Genomic DNA, 20,009 nt, shown 5'->3' on the forward strand with positions numbered 1-20,009 from the left:
ATTGGCTGTTGGGGAATTATTGACAGCTGTAGTTTAGCCCCGCCCCTAGAGTTCGTTATCCACAGAGCCGTTAAAAAAGTCTGTTAATCGATGTACACTGCCAAGAGCTCAAGTGTTTTCAAGCATAGTAAATAAGAGTGCGTTAATGCCAAAGTAAGTTTATTTACATACATACACATTTTTTTATTTTGTTTCTGTTTGAATAGTTTTGTATTCTATGTTCAGATGTAATGTGTAGCCTAAGTTGTCAGCATTTAAATGAAGCTAATGCTTACGATAATAGCAAGCCTTAATGATAACATTACAATCATTCAGTAATAGCATATGAATTATATCTTAACTTAAATGTTAATGCTATAAACGGCATTTCCCAGTCAAGTTCGAAATATTATTAATAATTCGCCGCACAATGATAAGGTTGCTGCAAGATCCAGTGAGAATCAATCAAATTCTGCACAGAAATCTCTGTTATAAACAGCGCTGATATACATCAGGAAACAAGAAGCGGTAATGCCAACTGTAAACATGCTGTTGTGGTAGAAATAGTCGAATGCATCATATCATTCATTTCAGAGTTTATATAACCTTTTGAGAGAGAAATTCAAGAATTTTTTTAATGGCTTCCAAGTATTTCACACAACTATTTCCAGCACTTTAAAGCTCTAAGATGATCCAGTTTGAATGTCCATGTCAAATGTAAACAATACATGAAATCACTATTATATCCAGGATAGGAGCTCATATTGGCTTATTATTCATTAATTTATACTTTATTATATATTTTGAAATTATAAAATCACTATTATAAAATATGAAAACAAGAAATACAATTTGTTTGTGTATGAAGTAAGAAAAGTCACAAACTTTTAGTCTATTTGCTATTAAATCACAAATCACTGAAGTTGGTAAGCTCCACTATTTTTCTAACAAATATATAAAATATATTAAAAAAAGAAAGACGTAATAAATGTAAGGAATTGTAACTGGGGAATACACCATATTACTTATGTTCTTACACTTTTCATTGTAAACACCTTGCTTTATGTTTATCTTGATTTAAAATAAATTAAAATGCTTGTTCTAATATTTCCATATAGAAATAAATGTTTCATTATTAAAAAGTGATTATATTCTATCCACCTTATTCCTAAACGCGGAAGTAAGCATATGGGTGAGACTTCTGTTTCATTAGACGCTAATGAGAAGAATAACATCATGCATTAAATGATAAATCTGCTTGCATTACAAACCACTGTGTTCATAATTAAGATAATACATTAAAATAATATGGTATGGCACACCAATTTGTGGTATCAAGCAGCAAAATGAAACCAGAAGCCTGAAACACAACAAACTCGAGTTATGCATCAACATAAGGCAGTGACTGTTCATTGCAAACTTTGATGTGGTCGGAGAAACCTCATATTTTCATTTTTATTATATTTTCTATAGGAAACGGTGGTTCTCAACTGGCTTTGCTTCAGGGCCCAGATTTTACATTTGGACATCAAGTGACTGGCACATTGTGGTATTGAACACTTTTTAAATACATCACATTAAGAAAGTTTAAAATGAGTAATTGCGATTTAACTCCATGTCAAAGAAGACACTGACGTACGGAGAGAAAAAGAATCGTAAGAATAAACCTGAGAAGTGACAGTATGTCAGAACAAAGCCTAAGTGAGAAAAAGTCAATAATGTTGAAAAATCGGAAGGAAAGGAAGAAGTTAAGGGGCTGACAATTAGAGCGAGTGAAAGTGTTACAGGAGAAAGAATACTTCTTTTTGGATAAGGTCTCGGTCATTAGAGCTTGCTTCTTTGCTGCAAATGTTATACCATTGACATTTCCAGCAAAATGAGTCTTTTATTCCTCTGTAATGACCTCCTAAAGGTTAATGATCCTGTTAAATCTCAAATCCTCTCCTTTACTGTCCTGAAACAACTATCTTTTTATAACAAAGCTTTGTTGACAGCTCTCTGCAAACCTTTGGATATTTTTAAGATATGATAAGTAAGTTAGTGTGCAATCAAAGATAGCAATATCAGTTGAGAAGCATATCACTTCTCATATCACCATGTAAACTGTTTCTAGAGAAAGATGCACTGGTATACTTTTGTTTGCTTTTTATATTGCATCGATGCAAGGATTTTATTGAACTGGATTTTCAGCGGCCATAAAAGTATTGTGTCTATGTTAACAGGATATTACATTTAGATACTTTCTAGAATGGTTTGTGTGTGTACACTAGATTTCATGCAAGTTAGCTGAATACATATCTATAGCCAGTCACGGATGCTATAAAGTTTTTATTAAAATGTAATGCTTTGAGTCAAAATCAAGTCATAGTTACAGCACAGGGCTTTACCCTTTAAGCTTTTGTAATGAGCAACAATAAAACAAACATTTTAAAAGACAAAGACAAAGAGCCACTATTACTGTAAGGACTATTACTTATTTCTTTGTGGGAGTTGAGCTAAAACATTACTTCACTATCACGTTTGAAAATAACATCCCACCTACACTAAACCCTACCCTAGATCTAACAGTCAGTGTGACCAAAAGCAAACAAGGCATTTGATGAATTTTACCAAAGCAAATCTATGAGTGCAGTGCTGTACCAGGTGCGCTACCGAGCAAGTTTACTACATCAGATAAGACGGATATATGAAGCTGGTCATGCAAACATCAAAATGTGTTAGTTTATAAATCATGCACTTTGGTGTATGTGTTTGACATTATACTCTGCAAGGAACGAAGCAAAAAATAAGTCTTTATTAATCAACAACCTGCCCCACTTTGTAACTGCAGTCAAGTTTAAGTATGTACATTAAGATATGTTTTGGGGGTTTGATAGGAACACTTTTGCATTGAGCCAAACAACACTTAAAGAAGTAGAGCCTTCTAGTGGCAGGTGCACATGCCTTGACGATCATCTCCATTACCAAAAAGAACAAACCACGACTAGTCTGAAACTACCACATACTGTAAATCAGTGTACACTTCTATTCTGATTACAACATGGTGACCATTGGCCTGTGTCTGCAAGACCAGCAGAGAGTTTAATGAAAGAACTGATACAGGTGAACATTCTTCTGACTGTCTCTGTAATATGATTAAATACAGTGCATTAGCCTATAATAATGAATAGCTATTTCCAGCTGTACAAGCACAGTGAAAAGTGAGACCACACTGGTGATAAAGAACCACAGGTTAATTACTTTAGCTCTAACACAAAAACAGACAGTGAATGAGATGAGTGCAGAGAGGGTGCCCTCATATGAATGTTTAATAAGGATGTTGACGTCTCTCGTAAATAAAAAGGGAAGTGTTTGGCAGTGATACCTCCTGCATTTAACAATAGAGCTCTGAACAAAGACCCATCACCATCCATCCACTTAGCTGCATTCACACATCCCACAAACACGCACAGTGGCTGTGAATATTAATAATTAAAGTGGTCATTAAGCTGGTGATTGAAGAGTAGATAATGGAGTCGGAGAACAGGAAAAGAAGAAGTGGGGGATAAGAAAGAAGATCAATGCTGTATTACTTTATATGAAAAGACAAACCTATAGTAGTTAATCTAAAGATCCTAATAAAACTCTCAGGTGTCTCTGTAAAATGTTTGTACATTAACCAGGACAGGGAAATCATATTTTTTTTTATAAGGTAACCTCTCAGATAGGCCTGATATATTACAGTAAGTTATAGGCGTTTAAACAAAATTAGAAATAAACTAAATAAATGCCCTTCAGATTCTAATGCTTGCATTGTCTACAGTAGCAACTAGATTGGTGTTGCTGAATGAGATCTTGGGTCATATTTAAAAGTAAATAAATAAAAAAATTAAAACCCAAATGGCTAGTACATCTTGGATTAGGATCATAGTTAGACTTTAAACTGTCTTTGGCTGCTCACAGAATCAGAATCCTTTGAGCAGGTACTTGCTTTAAATAAATAATTACTTCACCATTATTAAAACAGCATGTTCTGTATAGTTTGAAGGGTAATGAAATCTGGACGTACTACATTGGGTGCGGAAAGTATTCAGACCCCCTTCAATTTTTCACTCTTTGTTAGATTGCAGCCATTAGTTAAAATCATTTACTTTCATTTTCCCCCCTCAATGTACACACAGGACCCTATATAGACAGAAATATTTGTGAATTTTTTTTGCACATTTATCAAAAAAGAAAAACTGAAATATCACATGGTCCTAAGTATTCAGACCCTTTGCTCAGTATTTAGTAGAAGCACCCTTTTGATCTAATGCAGCCATGAGTCTTTTTGGGAAAGATGCAACAAGTTTTTCACACCTGGATTTTGGGATCCTCTGCCATTCCTCGTTGCAGATCCTCAGTTCTGTCAGGTTGGATGGTAACCGTTTTCAGGTCTCTCTCGAGATGCTCAGTTGGGATGCTCAAGTCAGGGCCCTGGCTGGGCCATTCAAGAACAGTCACAGAGTTGTTGTGAAGCCAATCCTTCATCATTTTAGCTGTGTGCTTTGGGTCATTGTATTGTTGGAAGGTGAACCTTCGGCCCAGTCTTAGGTTCTGAGCACTCTGGAGAATTTCTTCCAGGATATCCCTGTACTTGGCCGCATTCATCTTTCCCTCCATTGCAACCAGTCGTCCTGTCCCTGCAGCTGAAAAAACACCCCCACTGCTTGATGCTGCCACCCCATTACTTCACTGTTGGGACTGTATTGGACAGGTGATGAGCAGTGCCTGGTTTTCTCCCCACATACCGCTTAGAGTTAAGGCCAAAAATGTATATCTTTCAGAGTCCTTCAGGTGTTTTTTTCATGTGTCTTGCACTGAGGAAAGGCTTCCGTCGGGCCACTCTGCCATAAAGCCCCAACTGGTGGAGGGCTGCAGTGATGGCTGACTTTCTACAACTTTCTCGCACTTCCCGACTGCATCGGTGGAGCTCAGCCACAGTGATCTTTGGCTTCTTCTTTACCTCTCTCACCAAGGCTCTTCTCTCCCGATAGCTAGGAAGGGTTCTGGTCGTCCTAAACATCTTCCATTTAAGGATTATGGAGGCCGCTGTGGTCTTAGGAACCTTAAAGGGATAGCTCACCCAAAAGTCAAAATTATGTCATTAATGACTCACCCTCATGTCGTTTCAAACCCGTGAGACCTCCGTTCATCTTCAGAACACAGTTTAAGATATTTTAGATTTAGTCCGAGAGCTCTCAGTCCCTCCATTGAAGCTGTGTTTACGGTAAACTGTCCATGTCCAGAAAGGTAAGAAAAACATCATCAAAGTAGTCCATGTGACATCAGAGGGTCAGTTGGAATTTTTTTAAATATCGAAAATACATTTTGGTCCAAAAATAGCAAAAACGACGACTTCATTCAGTATTGTCTTCTCTTCCGGGTCTGTTGTGAGAGAGAGTTCAAATCAAAGCTGTTTGTGATATCTGGTTCACGAACGAATCACTCGATGTAACCGGATCTTTTTGAACCAGTTCACCAAATCAAACTGAATCGTTTGAAACAGATCATGTCTCCAATACGCATTAATCCACGAATGACTTTTTTAATGTGGCTGACACTCCCTCTGAGTTAAAAAAAAACAATATCCAGGTAAATATATGAGTGTCACAGCAAAGGGTCTGAATACTTAGAACCATGTGATATTTCAGGTTTTTTTTTTTTTTTTTATAGATCTGCAAAATTGTCAACAATTCTGTGTTTTTCTATCAATATGGCGTGCTGTGTGTACATTAATGAGGAAAAAAAATAACTTAAATGATTTTAGCAAATGACTGCAATATAACAAAGAGTGAAAAATTTAAGGGGGTCTGAATACTTTCCGTACCCACTGTATATCAGTCATGTTGTGATTGTTGTGATCTACCAGCATCGTTGTGTTGCTTCACACAAATTCTATTTCCATGTGTCCATCAGATCAGTGTAATAGAGGGGGAAGATAGAGAGAGGAGAAAGGAAGCAGAAAGAGGTCAAAATGAGCTTGTTTTCCCTTAAGACACTTTAAGTCCATCGCACACACTTATGTTTTCAGAAAGAGCCTCATTTTGTGGTGCCATCTTTATTTATTATTTAGGATTTGGAAATGGTGCTGCTTTTTGTTGTTGTAACCAGCAACCATTTTTCAGGGACATTACATAATTCTGTCACACACACACACAGGCTCACAGTCAAACATGCTTGGATTTTCTGATGTAGTAAACTTGCTCGATAGCCCACCTGGTACAGAGTATTGTGATACACAAGTCTGTTGCTTCAGCAAATGCCTTTTGTTTGCTTTGAATTACTGAGATTTAGTTAAATATGCATGTCTAATTTGACAAGAATGCATGTGAATCAATCAACTTGTATAGACCCTTTTACAGTTGGTAAACAAGGTGACGTATTTGTGTGGGCGGGGCTTAGCTGGAGGAAGAAAGATTCCCCTCAACACTTGAACAAACGGTAGCTAGCGAGTTTTCTTAGCTTGTTTTTTTAACAATGGCTAGAGAAAATCTGAATATATCTGCTTTATCTGAATATTTAAGGTCACTCACTGTCCGGGACCGCGATAATTATTTGAAAAAGTTAACTTTAACGGACGGAACCAGATCGGTCGACCCGTACACGATCACTCATTGGATGGACGATCTGACAGGATTACCTCCGATTGAGTGGCCTGACATCTACACTTACCTGATAGAGAAGCCGAGCGTGTATAGTAAAGAGAAACAGGGCGTATAAATCCTTAGATTAAATAAAGAGTGACATTACAGTAAAATTATTATTAAGATGTAAATAGTTTCTAGAAATAAAAATTCTGAAGACTGCAAATTAATTATAAACTTTCTGTATTTATTCTTTCTTACCATGTTCTTAAATTCCGGTCACCATTAATCACAATAATGTATATAAAATTTTCTCCGTCGATTCTGGCAACCAACAACACAACAAGACGACATTTTAAGTTCCTTGAGTAGCCGACCCTGTGTTGGTTTGTATTAGCCGCCTCCAGTTTTCCGTTTGTTTTGCCTCCAGCTAGCGCCGTGACGTACCTGTGACGTCCGCGCAAAAGGGGTCTATTGATCAAGTCACTTGTGCGTTCATCAGCGCCATGCCCAGTTTGCCACACCTCTTCTCTCTGACTCATTGATAAAAAGTCTATTGTTTTTAGACCATTTGTCTAATGTTCTGTCCCATGGAGAGAACTTTGGGTGGAGAACTGTGCTACACTATCGATAAATGTACTACTGCATTCAAAAATATGCATACTTTTTTATGTACTAGAGGAAATCGAAAATGCTAACAAGTCAACCGATGACTGCTCAGCCAAATACATTAACATTTTATTTTAAGTAAAATAAAAAATAAATTAAAAGTACATGAAAACTGTAATTATGACCCCTTTTTAAAAAAACTGAGGCTTACAGATTAAACTTTTGAATACAATAATCATTCTATTAAACCCTTGTTTCCTGACAATGGGTACAATGCGTGTTTGCATGAGATCAGTCAGCTAGCTAAACGGACATGTAATGAAGATGGGAAAGGTCAGTGTTTTTGCCTGCTGTGCTACAGCGATGTAGGGGTCCAGTGTGAGATTATTAGCTCTGATCTGCTCTGACGGGAACTAAAAGGTTCTCCATATCCTGGTGCCTCTGCTCTGTATAACACCAGTCACAGGTTGGTGGGTGAATACACACAAACACACACAGACATGTGTACTTTATCTTTTGCCAGCTACTGTATATATTCAGCTCTTCTTTAAGCAATTATTTCAGTAGCTTAAAACCCTTATTTCTATGAACTTTTGTTCCTACAGTATATTGTGTCACTTTTCACTTTTCAAAATATTTTTGTGCGTTAGAATATTTCTTTGATCATGCACTTTCAGAAAAAAAGGTGCAAAAGCAGTCACTGGAGCAATACCTCTTCAAAAGATACACCTTTGTACCTTAAGCGTCCTACAGGTCCATAGATTCATTGCACACCAACTGAAATATTTCAGGTCTTTTATTGTTTTAATACTGATCATTTTGGCATACAGCTCATGAAAACCCAAAATCTCAAAAAAATTGTATATCATGAAAAGGTTCTCTAAACGAGCTATTAACCTAATAATCTGCTTCAACTAATTAACTCTAAACACCTGCAAAAGATTCTTGAGGCTTTTAAAAACTCCCAGCCTGGTTCATTACTCAAAACCGCAATCATGGGTAAGACTGCCGACCTGACGGCTGTCCAGAAGGCCATCATTGACACCCTCAAGCGAGAGGGTAAGACACAGAAAGAAATTTCTGAACGAATAGGCTGTTCCCAGAGTGCTGTATCAAGGCACCTCAGTGTGAAGTCTGTGGGAAGGAAAAAGTGTGGCAAAAAACGCTGCACAACGAGAAGAGGTGACCGGACCCTGAGGAAGATTGTGGAGAAGGACCGATTCCAGACCTTGGGGGACCTGCGGAAGCAGTGGACTGAGTCTGGAGTAGAAACATCCAGAGCCACCGTGCACAGGCGTGTGCAGGAAATGGGCTACAGAGGCCGCATTCCCCAGGTCAAGCCACTTTTGAACCAGAAACAGTGGCAGAAGCGCCTGACTTGGGCTACAGAGAAGCAGCACTGGACTTTTGGACAAATTTTGCATGTCATTCGGAAATCAAAGTCCGAGAAGGAAATGCCAAAATACTTGAAGTCCAGTGTCAAGTACCCACAGTCAGTGATGGTCTGGGGTGCCATGTCAGCTGCTGGTGTTGGTCCACTGAGTTTTATCAAGGGCAGGGTCAATGCAGCTAGCTATCAGGAGATTTTGGAGCACTTCATGCTTCCATCTGCTGAAAAGCTTTATGGAGATGAAGATTTCATTTTTCAGTACGACCTGGCACCTGCTCACAGTGCCAAAACCACTGGTAAAGGGTTTACTGACCATGGTATTACTGTGCTCAATTGGCCTGCCAACTCTCCTGACCTGAACCCCATAGAGAATCTGTGGGATATTGTGAAGAGAAAGTTGAGAGACGCAAGACCCAACACTCTGGATGATCTTAAGGCCGCTATCGAAGCATCCTGGGCCTCCATAACACCTCAGCAGTGCCACAGGCTGATTGCCTCCATGCCACGCCGCATTGAGTCATTTCTGCAAAAGGATTCCCGACCAAGTATTGAGTGCATAACTGAACATAATTATTTGAAGGTTGACTTTTTTTTGTATTAAAAACACTTTTCTTTTATTGGTTGGATGAAATATGCTAATTTTTTGAGACTTTGGGGTTTGGGGTTTTCATGAGCTGTATGCCAAAATCATCAGTATTAAAACAATAAAAGACCTGAAATATTTCAGTTGGTGTGCAATGAATCTAAAATATATGAAAGTTTAATTTTTATCATTACATTATGGAAAATAATGAACTTTATCACAATATGCTAATTTTTTTAGAAGGACCTGTATTTAGCAATAGCCAAAAAATACATTGTAGGGTCAAAAATTATTGATTTTTCTTTTAAGCCAAAAATCATTAGGATATAAAGTAAAGATCATGTTCCATATTCCATATCATGTTCCATGAAGATATTTTGTAAATTTTCTACCGTAAATATATTAAAACTTTTTTTTCATATTTTATTAGTGATATGCATTGCTAAGAACTTTATTTGGACAACTTTAAATTAGATTTTCTCAAAATTTTGATTTTTTTTTTTTTTAGATTCCATATTTTCAATTTTCATCTGTACCTCGGCCAAATATTGTCCTCCTAACAAACCATACATCAATGACACGTTTGTTTATCAGATGATTTATAAATCTCAATTTTGAAGAATTTACCCTTATGACTAGTTTTGTGGTCCAGGGTCATATATTATTACCCAAAAGACACAGAACTGTACCTTTTGAAAAGGTATTTCCCCAGTGACAGCTCTCGTACTTTTTTTTTTTTTTTCTGAGAGCATGGGTTATATTTCTATTTATTTTATTTTATTAATCTGACATCACATTTAGTTTGTGAAGACTAAATGTTTTGATCACTTGCAGGTGTGTGTTATATTTACTGCACATGTATTTATGATCCAAGGGTGTTTATTCGTGTTATTGGCGACTTTGTTTTCTTCATAATCATCAAAGATTAGACGAAATTGTTGTTTACAAAAATTTATTCATACAAATTTTACAACACAGGTTTTTTTGTTTGTTTGTTTTGATTTTTGTTTCTGACATGTATAATGGTGCCCTTGCGTGGCTCCCGTGTGTTATTGTACTAACGATCAACACAAGACAGAGGTTTATCTTAATGTTTAAGTAAGGCTTTGGGCACCATCAGTCTTCGCACACAAAATGAATTTCAAGGCTGAGAATGTTTAATGAATTCTACAACACACTATGCATAGAGAAGTTAAATCAAATAACCAGAAAGCCAGGTGGCACTTAAACAAAGTATGTTATTTGAGAAATAGGAGATGTGTGAGCAGGTGATTGCAGCATGTGGAGGGCCACTTAAGTGCCATCTGAAATTGGTGGCCATTTTAAAGATGAAGCAAAGGCACCCAAGCCGCAAGCTGCCTCCTGTGTCACAAAGCCTGCAGGAGAATGCAGAATTAAACACAGATTGATTTCACATGTTCACACTTTTACACACACACACACACACCAGTAAAATGCATATGCAAACATGTACATCTCACTAACAAGCTTAAGCATATTTAACACTGCCAAAAACTGTAATGAAATTTGGAGGAATGCTTTTAACAGTTTTACATCAAAACATATTGTCTTTTATTTCATTTTTCACAATATTATTTGTCTTGCATGCATAAAGGGATTATTACAGAATACATCTGTTATGTATCACACCAAAGTTATCTAACAATGCTCTACTAATACTTATTACCACAGATTAAGATGCAGAGACACACGTCTCCATTGACTGACTGCTTTACGGTCATAGACACAGAAGAGACTTTTGACACCGATGTGAGAAGTGGGCAATGTGAGAAAGATAGAAAATTGTGGAAGGAAAAAAGAACAAAGAAAGAAACATTTATATGTCTGAACCACTGTAATCGAGTCGAATACACATTACACACACATTCATAGATGGATTTCAGTTTTCTTGTTTGTGAGATTTCAAAGTGGAGCAATTGCATGCTATAAGAGTAAAGCAAGAAGAACTGGATAGTGTTTCAAAAAGAGCATCCTTGTGAATCAGTGTTTGAAGATGCAGATTTAATTAGCATTTATGTACACTATAAAGGCCTGTTCAGTTCACACTACAAATTATGACTATAAAAATGAATTTGATGATTACTATTGATATCCACAACGGCTGTATGGTTTGTCATCTGCTGCTTTAAATGCTCAAGCTCGCCAAAGTCAGGTGCATCCTGATTGGCTGTCAGTTTTTATTGTTCATCAGCTAAAAATACAAACAAACAAACAAACACATTCTTTAAATGATTCAAACAACATTTGGACTTCCATATTCACATAGAACTGGAAATGAATAAACCTTTATAGTTCTAGCTTTTGTCATAGTTACTGTCCATGCTGTGAACGGGTCTCAAGAAGCTCTTTTTTTTTTTGGAAAGGTTCGTGCAAGATAAGAAAACGTGTTGAATGGCTTGTGAGATTTAAGCCATATAGATGACAGTGGGAAGAACTTGACGTGAGTAAAAGCATGGAAGAGATGAGAGAGACCCCTCAGAAAAGCACTACGGCATCGAGCCTTAGAAACTCACCAGGAATTCAGGAGGCAACTGTCAGCAAATCGAACAAAAATGCCACAATCTCATCGTCTTGTAGACATTGGTGCAAATCTAAGTCTTCAGGGCTGTTGTAAATAAAAATAAAAATAAAACTTCTTTCTTAATGTCAGGAGGAAAAGGAAGGTATCCTTCAATGTAGTGATTGTCTTTCAGACTATTTATTTACTCATATTCAGACTGATGTATTTATAGACAAGGCATTGAAACAAACATCAATGAATAAATAAATAAACAAATAAATAGCATTGTTAGCATTGGTAAAACTACACGACAAGGAAGATCGTTGCATTGTCAGGTGCTTCAGTACAAAAGAAAAACAATATTATTATCAAAATATTGTTCTTAATGTCTTACTTAATACATAAATACATGTTTATAAAGGACACATCTTCATAAATAGTGACTAACTCGCTCCAAAAGCTGTACATGTACATGATAGACGCGTTTGAAAAAGGCTACAAACAGGCGAGCCGCCGTCCTCTGCTTCTGTATCTCTGTCTGTACCTTTTGCCCAGGACTGCGGCCAGATACTTCTTCACGGCCATCTGCTTCCGGTAGTGACTGTAGCTGTCGGTGAAAACCCCGTCCGAGTGACGCTTTGAGAGCGGCTCGTTGTCGTCCTCTATCGTGCTTCCTCCCCTGCGTTAGAGAAAACGGACAAAGCGTTCAAGAACAATTCAGAAACGGTCCACACTGACTGTGAGAAAAGAGCCCTGTCTCACGAAAATGCAATATCGGGATTTTTATTTATTTATTCGTATTTTGCATGCTATTTTTTACTTTAAAACTGAATTTGGTTTGCATGATACGCACATGATTGACGTGCATATAATAGCCAGTTCTTGCGTGCACGTGAAACGCACTTTGTTGGCATGCGCATTTTGGCGTAGATATAACACGCACATACCCACACCCCTAAACCCCTAAATGTCAATTTTTTGCGTGTAAATAATACGTCAAATAGAAACAGAAAATCGTGCCATTGAAACGCACATTCATTAGAATAAAAGTCACCCTTTTTGGATTTGAAGTGTGCATATGTTAATAAATAATCTAGTTGTGTGGAAAGTTAAGGCTATTTATACAAAATGCTTTAATTTGGTCTATGTTTCGGAATATCAGTCCCGCCCCGCTATTCGGGTATAGACTTTAGTTTGAAAAAAAAGAAAAGGTTTCACACTTCAAAACTTCGCGGGAGTTCTGCATTCCGTTCTGTTGCGCTTGTTTTCAAAAGCAAGAACGCGTTCCTGTTATTCTTCCAGACTCAGAGGTCTTACGAATGTTCAAACCCGGACATATAAAGTTGATATAGCGTTTTTATAACAAGTTCAAGAGTTGGAAGTGAAGTAACTAATGAGAGAGCGAAGAGGAGAGATGGAGAGAGCAACAAAAAACGTTTGTGTTCTTACCCCACGCGTTTGGCCATCAGTGTATGCAGGTATTTCCGCGCGGATAACTGACCGAGCGCTTTCCGGTAGGCTTTATTAAACATCCCGTCAGCGTGCCTTTCCAGTCTGGAGGACAAAATGACAAAAAATATCGTGCCATTTATTTTTTTTTATTTTCTTGCGCAAACGTCTTAAACAAGAGAATGTCTCGATTTGTCTTAGCATGCAGAACAGTGTAACAAAAATGAACCACATTATTAAACAAATGGGTCGCATTTTGGGAATGCATAGAAATAGAAGAGGGGATCTGTTAGAAGGAAGTATCACCTTTTCGATGGAGGACTGTATAACGTGTATGCGTCTTCAGTGACTGAAGGAGAGCTCCGAATAGTGATCTGGTCACTGTCAAAGGTCAGATCCGTTAATGAGTGTCCCTCCTCGTCAAATCCTGCGGTCTCCATCCTGTAACAAGACATCAAGTCATTTCATTTGCAAGGAATTAACACAGGATATAACTGTGAATTTAACGTGCTCTAAATATTTTAATTACATACTATTGTAGCCTATAACAACAACATATTAAATACATTTCTCTAATAGTGCTTTACAAATAGCGTTTTGAGGAAATTGTGTTCTTTCTTTGGACATGTGATAGATAGTTTTGGTTGTATTACACTTTATTATGCCTCTTACAATGCCTTAACATTATTGACGATCATAATAAAATCACGTTATGAAATTAAATCAATTGTAGCGCACTTTCTAATCAAAGCGCGTTCACACTTTTGACGCTCTTTCAAATCGTTCGATTCTACGCGAAACAGAACACTCAACACGTCTCGAGTGTCCTATATAACTTATTATTTATTATTAGATATACGTCCAACAAAAAAAGACTTATTTTTAAACATTTTTACACTTGTTAATAAAACGCTTTATTAATTTATAGTGTTATAGGCAAACGTTTTCTCGTCCAACTACGCTACAGTCAGATCCTCCTAACCCGGATCGTTACCGAGCGTTAGGTGAGATCTGGTTTTATACAGTCTCTGGGTGAGACGGACGGTCAGTTTCCGTACCTGATGCTCGGGTAACTCAACGGCGAACACACGTGGCATTGTACGAGGAGCCCGTAGATGAGGAAAGCAAGAGTGGTTTTGCTGCTCGTCATCATTCTGTGGAAGATAAAGATAGAAATTAGAACACAGAGAAATATTTAGAACTTTAACTCTTCGACGTTCCAAACTGGATCGTTCCTTTCTCCCTCTATTAGTTTAATAGCAGCAGCAGGTGTCTCTTCAAATATATAAATATGTACTGTCAAAACAGCCTACTTTGTTTTATCTCAGACCCGAATGAGTGTCCACGGAGTACCGGTCTCTGCAGCAGTGCTTCACATGCACGGTCCGGTGGAGACTGCGACGACGATGAGATGGATGAAGCTCTCTCTCTCTCCCTCTTTCAGTCTGCTCTTTAAACTTTTCTGTGCGTCACTTTGTTATCCTTATGAGCACAGAACGGATTTTTCCTCAGATCTCCGTGATGACAGTCGAACGGATATGAAACGAGTTATCATTTGTCTTCATCTCTCATTATAGCATCGCGAGTTTTATTCTCGGAGCCCTTGCTTCTGGACCCTTTTCACTCCCCACTTTAGAGACAGTGTCGACGTCATCCTCCCTTTTTATGGAGAGATCACTGTACTTTTCCTTCCTCCAAACAAAAAACACGTGAGGTTTCCGTGTTTTATGGGGGACTTTCCATAGACATAATTATTTTTGTACTGTACAAACTGTATATTCTATCCCCTAACCCACCTTACAGAAAATGCTCTGTATTTTTACATAAAAAAGTAGTATAGACTACTGTGTTTTTCTAATGGGGGCCAAAAAATGTCCCCATATAAAATTAAATTTGGGGCATTACTGATCCTTGTGGGGCGTTCTTAGAATTTTCATTTCACATATACATTTTATATTAATAGTGCATATAAATAATATAAACTGTTTTTAATATATTTAATATGAGTTTATATGTTCAAAAATATACATGATTTAAAAGGGATAGTTCACCCAAAAATGAAAATTATGTAATTAATTGCTCACTCTTGTGTTGTTCCAAAACTGTAAGTCCTTTCTTCATCTTTAGAACACAAATTAAGATATTTCTGATGAATCCCGAGAGCTTTCTGAGACAGCAAGGTATCAACAATATGGTCATGCAGAGTATGAGCTTTATAAGTAACAAACAGCCAATATGGTAGTAATGTGCATAATGATAAGCTACTAGTTAAAAGTGAGAAGAGGGACTTAAATGAAGTGTCACTATCAAAACTTAAAAGTGTCTTACACAGATTTCTCTGTGCCTGCTTGAAAATGGTCAGTGAGAAGCCAGTCTAGTTTCTGCCTGCTCTGACCCGCCTCACAGAGCAGCAGTTGCTGCGTAAATGCATTCATACCACACCGAGCAGCATTACAATAAAAGATGACTAAATGCCACTTCAGAAGCGTTGTGAGTCACTTACGTGTTTCCCCCTAATCTTTTCAGCCTATTGGAACATTGCCCACTTTTCCCTTTTCATTCACATTTTGTTCTAAAATATTTTGGGACGTTTGAACTGCTATATTTTATAAAACATTCAGATATATTCAGGTTTATTTTGAGCCTGTTTTTGTTTGTCCTAACCAGGTTTGTCAACACAGTCTTTTCCGATCCAAGACCAGGCCTGGTTTGAGAAACGGGGGAGATCGAGATCTGTGTCAAAATGTGCAAAAGAGAAGTCATTGCATGTCCCCAGCCATCTTCATGAAGCACACGTAAAGAAATACGTCATTATTAACCCGTTTCATCATTACTAGGGATGGGCTATACCACTTATTTCATTTTCAATACGATACCAATACTTTTAAAGGCCAGTATCATCAATATCGATAGGATACTTCTAAACTGAATTTTAAATAAATTACTAACAGTAAAATGGGTAATGATATCGCAATCTATTCTATATATATATATATATATATATACAGTCTTGTTCAAAATAATAGCAGTACAATGTGACTAACCAGAATAATCAAGGTTTTTAGTATATTTTTTATTGCTACGTGGCAAACAAGTTACCAGTAGGTTCAGTAGATTCTCAGAAAACAAACAAGACCCAGCATTCATGATATGCACGCTCTTAAGGCTGTGCAATTGGGCAATTAGTTGAAAGGGATGTGTTCAAAAAAATAGCAGTGTCTACCTTTGACTGTACAAACTCAAAACTATTTTGTACAAACATTTTTTTTTCTGGGATTTAGCAATCCTGTGAATCACTAAACTAAGTTTTTTAAAACTGCTTGACATCTGTGTGGCATGGAGTCAACCAACTTGTGGCACCTCTCAGCTGTTATTCCACGCCATGATTCTTTAACAACATTCATTCACATTTCTTGGTTTTGCTTCAGAAACAGCATTTTTGATATCACCCCACAAGTTCTCAATTGGATTAAGGTCTGGAGATTGGGCTGGCCACTCCATAACATTAATTTTGTTGGTTTGGAACCAAGACTTTGCCCGTTTACTAGTGTGTTTTGGGTCATTGTCTTGTTGAAACAACCATTTCAAGGGCATGTCCTCTTCAGCATAGGGCAACATGACCTCTTCAAGTATTTTAACATATGCAAACTGATCCATGATCCCTGGTATGCGATAAATAGGCCCAACACCATAGTAGGAGAAACATGCCCATATCATGATGCTTGCACCTCCATGCTTCACTGTCTTCACTGTGTACTGTGGCTTGAATTCAGAGTTTGGGGGTCGTCTCACAAACTGCCTGTGGCCCTTGGACCCAAAAAGAACAATTTTACTCTCATCAGTCCACAAAATGTTCCTCCATTTCTCTTTAGGCCAGTTGATGTGTTCTTTGGCAAATTGTAACCTCTTCTGCACATGCCTTTTTTTTAACAGAGGGACTTTGCGGGGCATTCTTGAAAATAGATTAGCTTCACACAGACGTCTTCTAACTGTCACAGTACTTACAGGTAACTCCAGACTGTCTTTGATCATCCTGGAGGTGATCATTGGCTGAGCCTTTGCCATTCTGGTTATTCTTCTATCCATTTTGATGGTTGTCTTCCGCTTCCTTCCACGTCTCTCTGGTTTTGCTCTCCATTTTAAGGCATTGGAGATCATTTTAGCTGAACAGCCTATCATTTTTTGCACCTCTTTATAGGTTTTCCCCTCTCTAATCAACTTTTTAATCAAAGTACGCTGTTCTTCTGAACAATGTCTTGAACGACCCATTTTCCTCAGCTTTCAAATGCATGTTCAACAAGTGTTGGCTTCATCCTTAAATAGGGGCCACCTGATTCACACCTGTTTCTTCACAAAATTGATGACCTCAGTGATTGAATGCCACACTGCTATTTTTTTGAACACACCCCTTTCAACTAATTCAACTAATTGCCCAATTGCACAGCCTTAAGAGCGTGCATATCATGAATGCTGGGTCTCATTTGTTTTCTGAGAATCTACTGGACCTACTGGTAAATTGTTTGCCACGTAGCAATAAAAAAATATACGAAAAACCTTGATTATTCTGGTTAGTCACATTGTACTGCTATTATTTTGAACAAGACTGTATATATATATATATATATATATATATATATATATATATATATATATATATTTTTTTTTTTTTTTAACGTGGTTAAAATATTTTACTGTAATGGTAACCATTTGGAAATCTACAAATATAGCTGAAGTCACTTTTGTAAAATCATAGATCTATTTCATAAGGGACAAGCTGTTCCATGCATAAAATGCATCCCTTTTTATTCTGACAGTGTATGATTTATATTAACATGACAAAATAGAACATGATCAATATGAACTTTTAACATTCCATTTAAATGTAGGCTACATTTTCAAAACTATGTAAATCAATGTAACTGCACAAACTATGTAGGCTACAATTTAAATTGGTTTAATGTGAAGCAATTCTTCTTGGTTCCCAAAAACATCAATGCTTTCCTGTGATACTTTTGAGAAACACAGCGCTGTTTGTAATGAGTCAACGCTCTGTGATTGATTGATTCTGTCCTGCAGATGAGGAGGAGAGGTGAGAAGAGTTAAACGAGGAGACAGAGCTCGGGTTTTAATGGACGTCGGTGGAGAGACTGGGCTGGCTTATCACTTAAGTAAATCTGCACCTAGGCTAATCAGATTTGCAAATAAAAAATTCATTTTGGATTTATCTATCTTTGGAGTTAACACCGGAAAAAGCTATTTTAATTGCCTCTTGCAGTCAGGGAGTAATTGAAAACGGAGCCATCAAGTCGGACAGTTCATGCCTCGGTGATGCTGTTTGCATTATTTATCACAGAAGATGAGGATTAGATGACACTTTTGTCAAATATGGGCTACACACGTTTACACGTAGCATCAGAATCATTTTTAAGTCAGTATTTTCTGAACTGCTTCATACAGAGCAAATCAGAAATACTGTAGACACAGAATTACATATTTGGAAATGGCAGGGACATTTTTATATAACCATAAAAATATATATTCTAAGATCCCATTAAGGGATGAAAACGTTATTTCTAGATGGTGTCTATATGTTTAAAAAGTGATGTTTTTTTTTTTGTTTTAAAGTTAGTTGAGGGAACATTCCATTATCATTTCACTAACGTTGTGGGAACGTTACATTTGAATGTTTTCTGAACTTTTTGAAACAATTAGTAAGTTGTAATGTTTAAGACGAGCGTCAAACTAAAACATTTCAGAAAGAAAAATCACTCCATGAATGATATAGCATTAAATAGCTAATGTTGAGGATGCTATTAAAGACCAGATAACTTCTTATAAATATGATTTTTTTAAGTCACTTTTTTTTTTGTAGTCCACCTCAGACATTAGGTAACTGCATTTCAACTAGCAGTCATTATAGTAGTGGATGTCCGCTATATTGGTGCACTAACACACATTCTACATACAGTGTAGTTATACTTTAATGAGAGCAAGTTGACATGTTGCAAAGTAACTAGTGACTAAAAGTAGACTATCAAAATAAAGTGAACCTTGTAAGTTCATTAGCCAAAGTTTTGGGCATGTTCTCCGTTAGCTGGGTAAAAGCTGTACATTTTCAATGCACACACACACACACACAATATACTGGAAACTGCAGAAAAAAACTCCTAAAATAATTCTTCTTATGCTGCATCCACCTCTAAGGTTAGCCCTAAATACACATACACCGAGAGTTATGTTGCTTATTGTTAATTATCCTGCATCAGACAATGTCCCAGTCATAACCCAACCAGTTTTGTCCCGTGTTTGCTTTTATGGCTCATTTGAACATATGTCTCTGTTTGCCTTAATTAGTAAAATATGCTTGTGTCTGCGTTCTTTATGAGGCAAATATGACATTTATTTTGTGCATAAGGAAGTGTGCACAACATACGACACCGTCAACATGCGTGCAACTTGTGTAAACAAATAATGCGGCAATTTTGTTCAAATTAAAATTATATTTGGATTCTACATGCACGGAGACCATTAACCTCTTCATTCTCTTGTTTTCTCTGTGCAAAAATTTCATTTCATTTTAATGTCCAATTATAAAAAATTAGTAAAATTAATACTAATTATATAAATTAAAAACTAACAATTAACATTTACTGTAACAAATTTACAGACCTGACAGTAGGAACAGCACATTTATGTAGCGCTATAGTGTAGAAATTTGCATGCAATTTTGAGTTGGCATGATTTGTAAGGTTATATATAACTGTTTGATTTACTGTCCAACATTGGCTATGTGTATCACTGCCACTGTTAAATGATGCATTAAATGACAGGATTCAAAGATTCTGGTATTTTGGTTGCCCACTTTAAATTAAA

At 37.0% G+C, this 20,009-nt stretch overlaps 1 protein-coding gene and 1 long non-coding RNA gene across 3 annotated transcripts; one reads left to right on the forward strand and one right to left on the reverse strand.

Annotated features, from left to right (window-relative positions):
* Nucleotides 1–51: 51 nt before the first annotated feature.
* On the forward strand, nucleotides 52–18,601 carry LOC113106409 (uncharacterized). 2 transcript variants are annotated; one of them, XR_003292481.1, is made up of 4 exons: nucleotides 52–153; nucleotides 1,453–1,528; nucleotides 15,804–15,931; nucleotides 18,213–18,601. It is a non-coding gene; the product is annotated as an uncharacterized LOC113106409 (long non-coding RNA). The 2 variants fall into 2 exon arrangements; XR_003292480.1 differs by lacking the exons at nucleotides 15,804–15,931; nucleotides 18,213–18,601 and adding an exon at nucleotides 11,551–11,694.
* adcyap1a (adenylate cyclase activating polypeptide 1a) lies at nucleotides 10,102–14,754 on the reverse strand. The gene is made up of 7 exons (XM_026268305.1): nucleotides 14,450–14,754; nucleotides 14,195–14,290; nucleotides 13,443–13,577; nucleotides 13,137–13,241; nucleotides 12,232–12,366; nucleotides 11,701–11,792; nucleotides 10,102–10,542 (listed from the first exon to the last, which is right to left on the reverse strand). Exons 2-6 carry the CDS (start codon nucleotides 14,287–14,289, stop codon nucleotides 11,708–11,710), a joined length of 555 nt encoding a protein of 184 aa, XP_026124090.1. The 5' UTR covers nucleotide 14,290; nucleotides 14,450–14,754; the 3' UTR covers nucleotides 10,102–10,542; nucleotides 11,701–11,707.
* Nucleotides 18,602–20,009: the final 1,408 nt, after the last annotated feature.

Source organism: Carassius auratus, chromosome 7, assembly GCF_003368295.1.
Source record: "Carassius auratus strain Wakin chromosome 7, ASM336829v1, whole genome shotgun sequence".
Classification (NCBI taxonomy): Eukaryota; Metazoa; Chordata; class Actinopteri; order Cypriniformes; family Cyprinidae; genus Carassius; species Carassius auratus.

Excerpts from the sequence above, each read along its gene's own strand:
- adcyap1a (XM_026268305.1), bottom strand. The coding sequence starts at position 14,289 with ATGATGACGAGCAGCAAAACCACTCTTGCTTTCCTCATCTACGGGCTC. Across the intron at positions 13,578-14,194 it reads TTGAGTTACCCGAGCATCAG|GATGGAGACCGCAGGATTTG; the intron begins GTACGGAAACTG and ends GTCTTGTTACAG. Across the intron at positions 11,793-12,231 it reads GCCGCAGTCCTGGGCAAAAG|CCCTGAAGACTTAGATTTGC; the intron begins GTACAGACAGAG and ends TATTTACAACAG.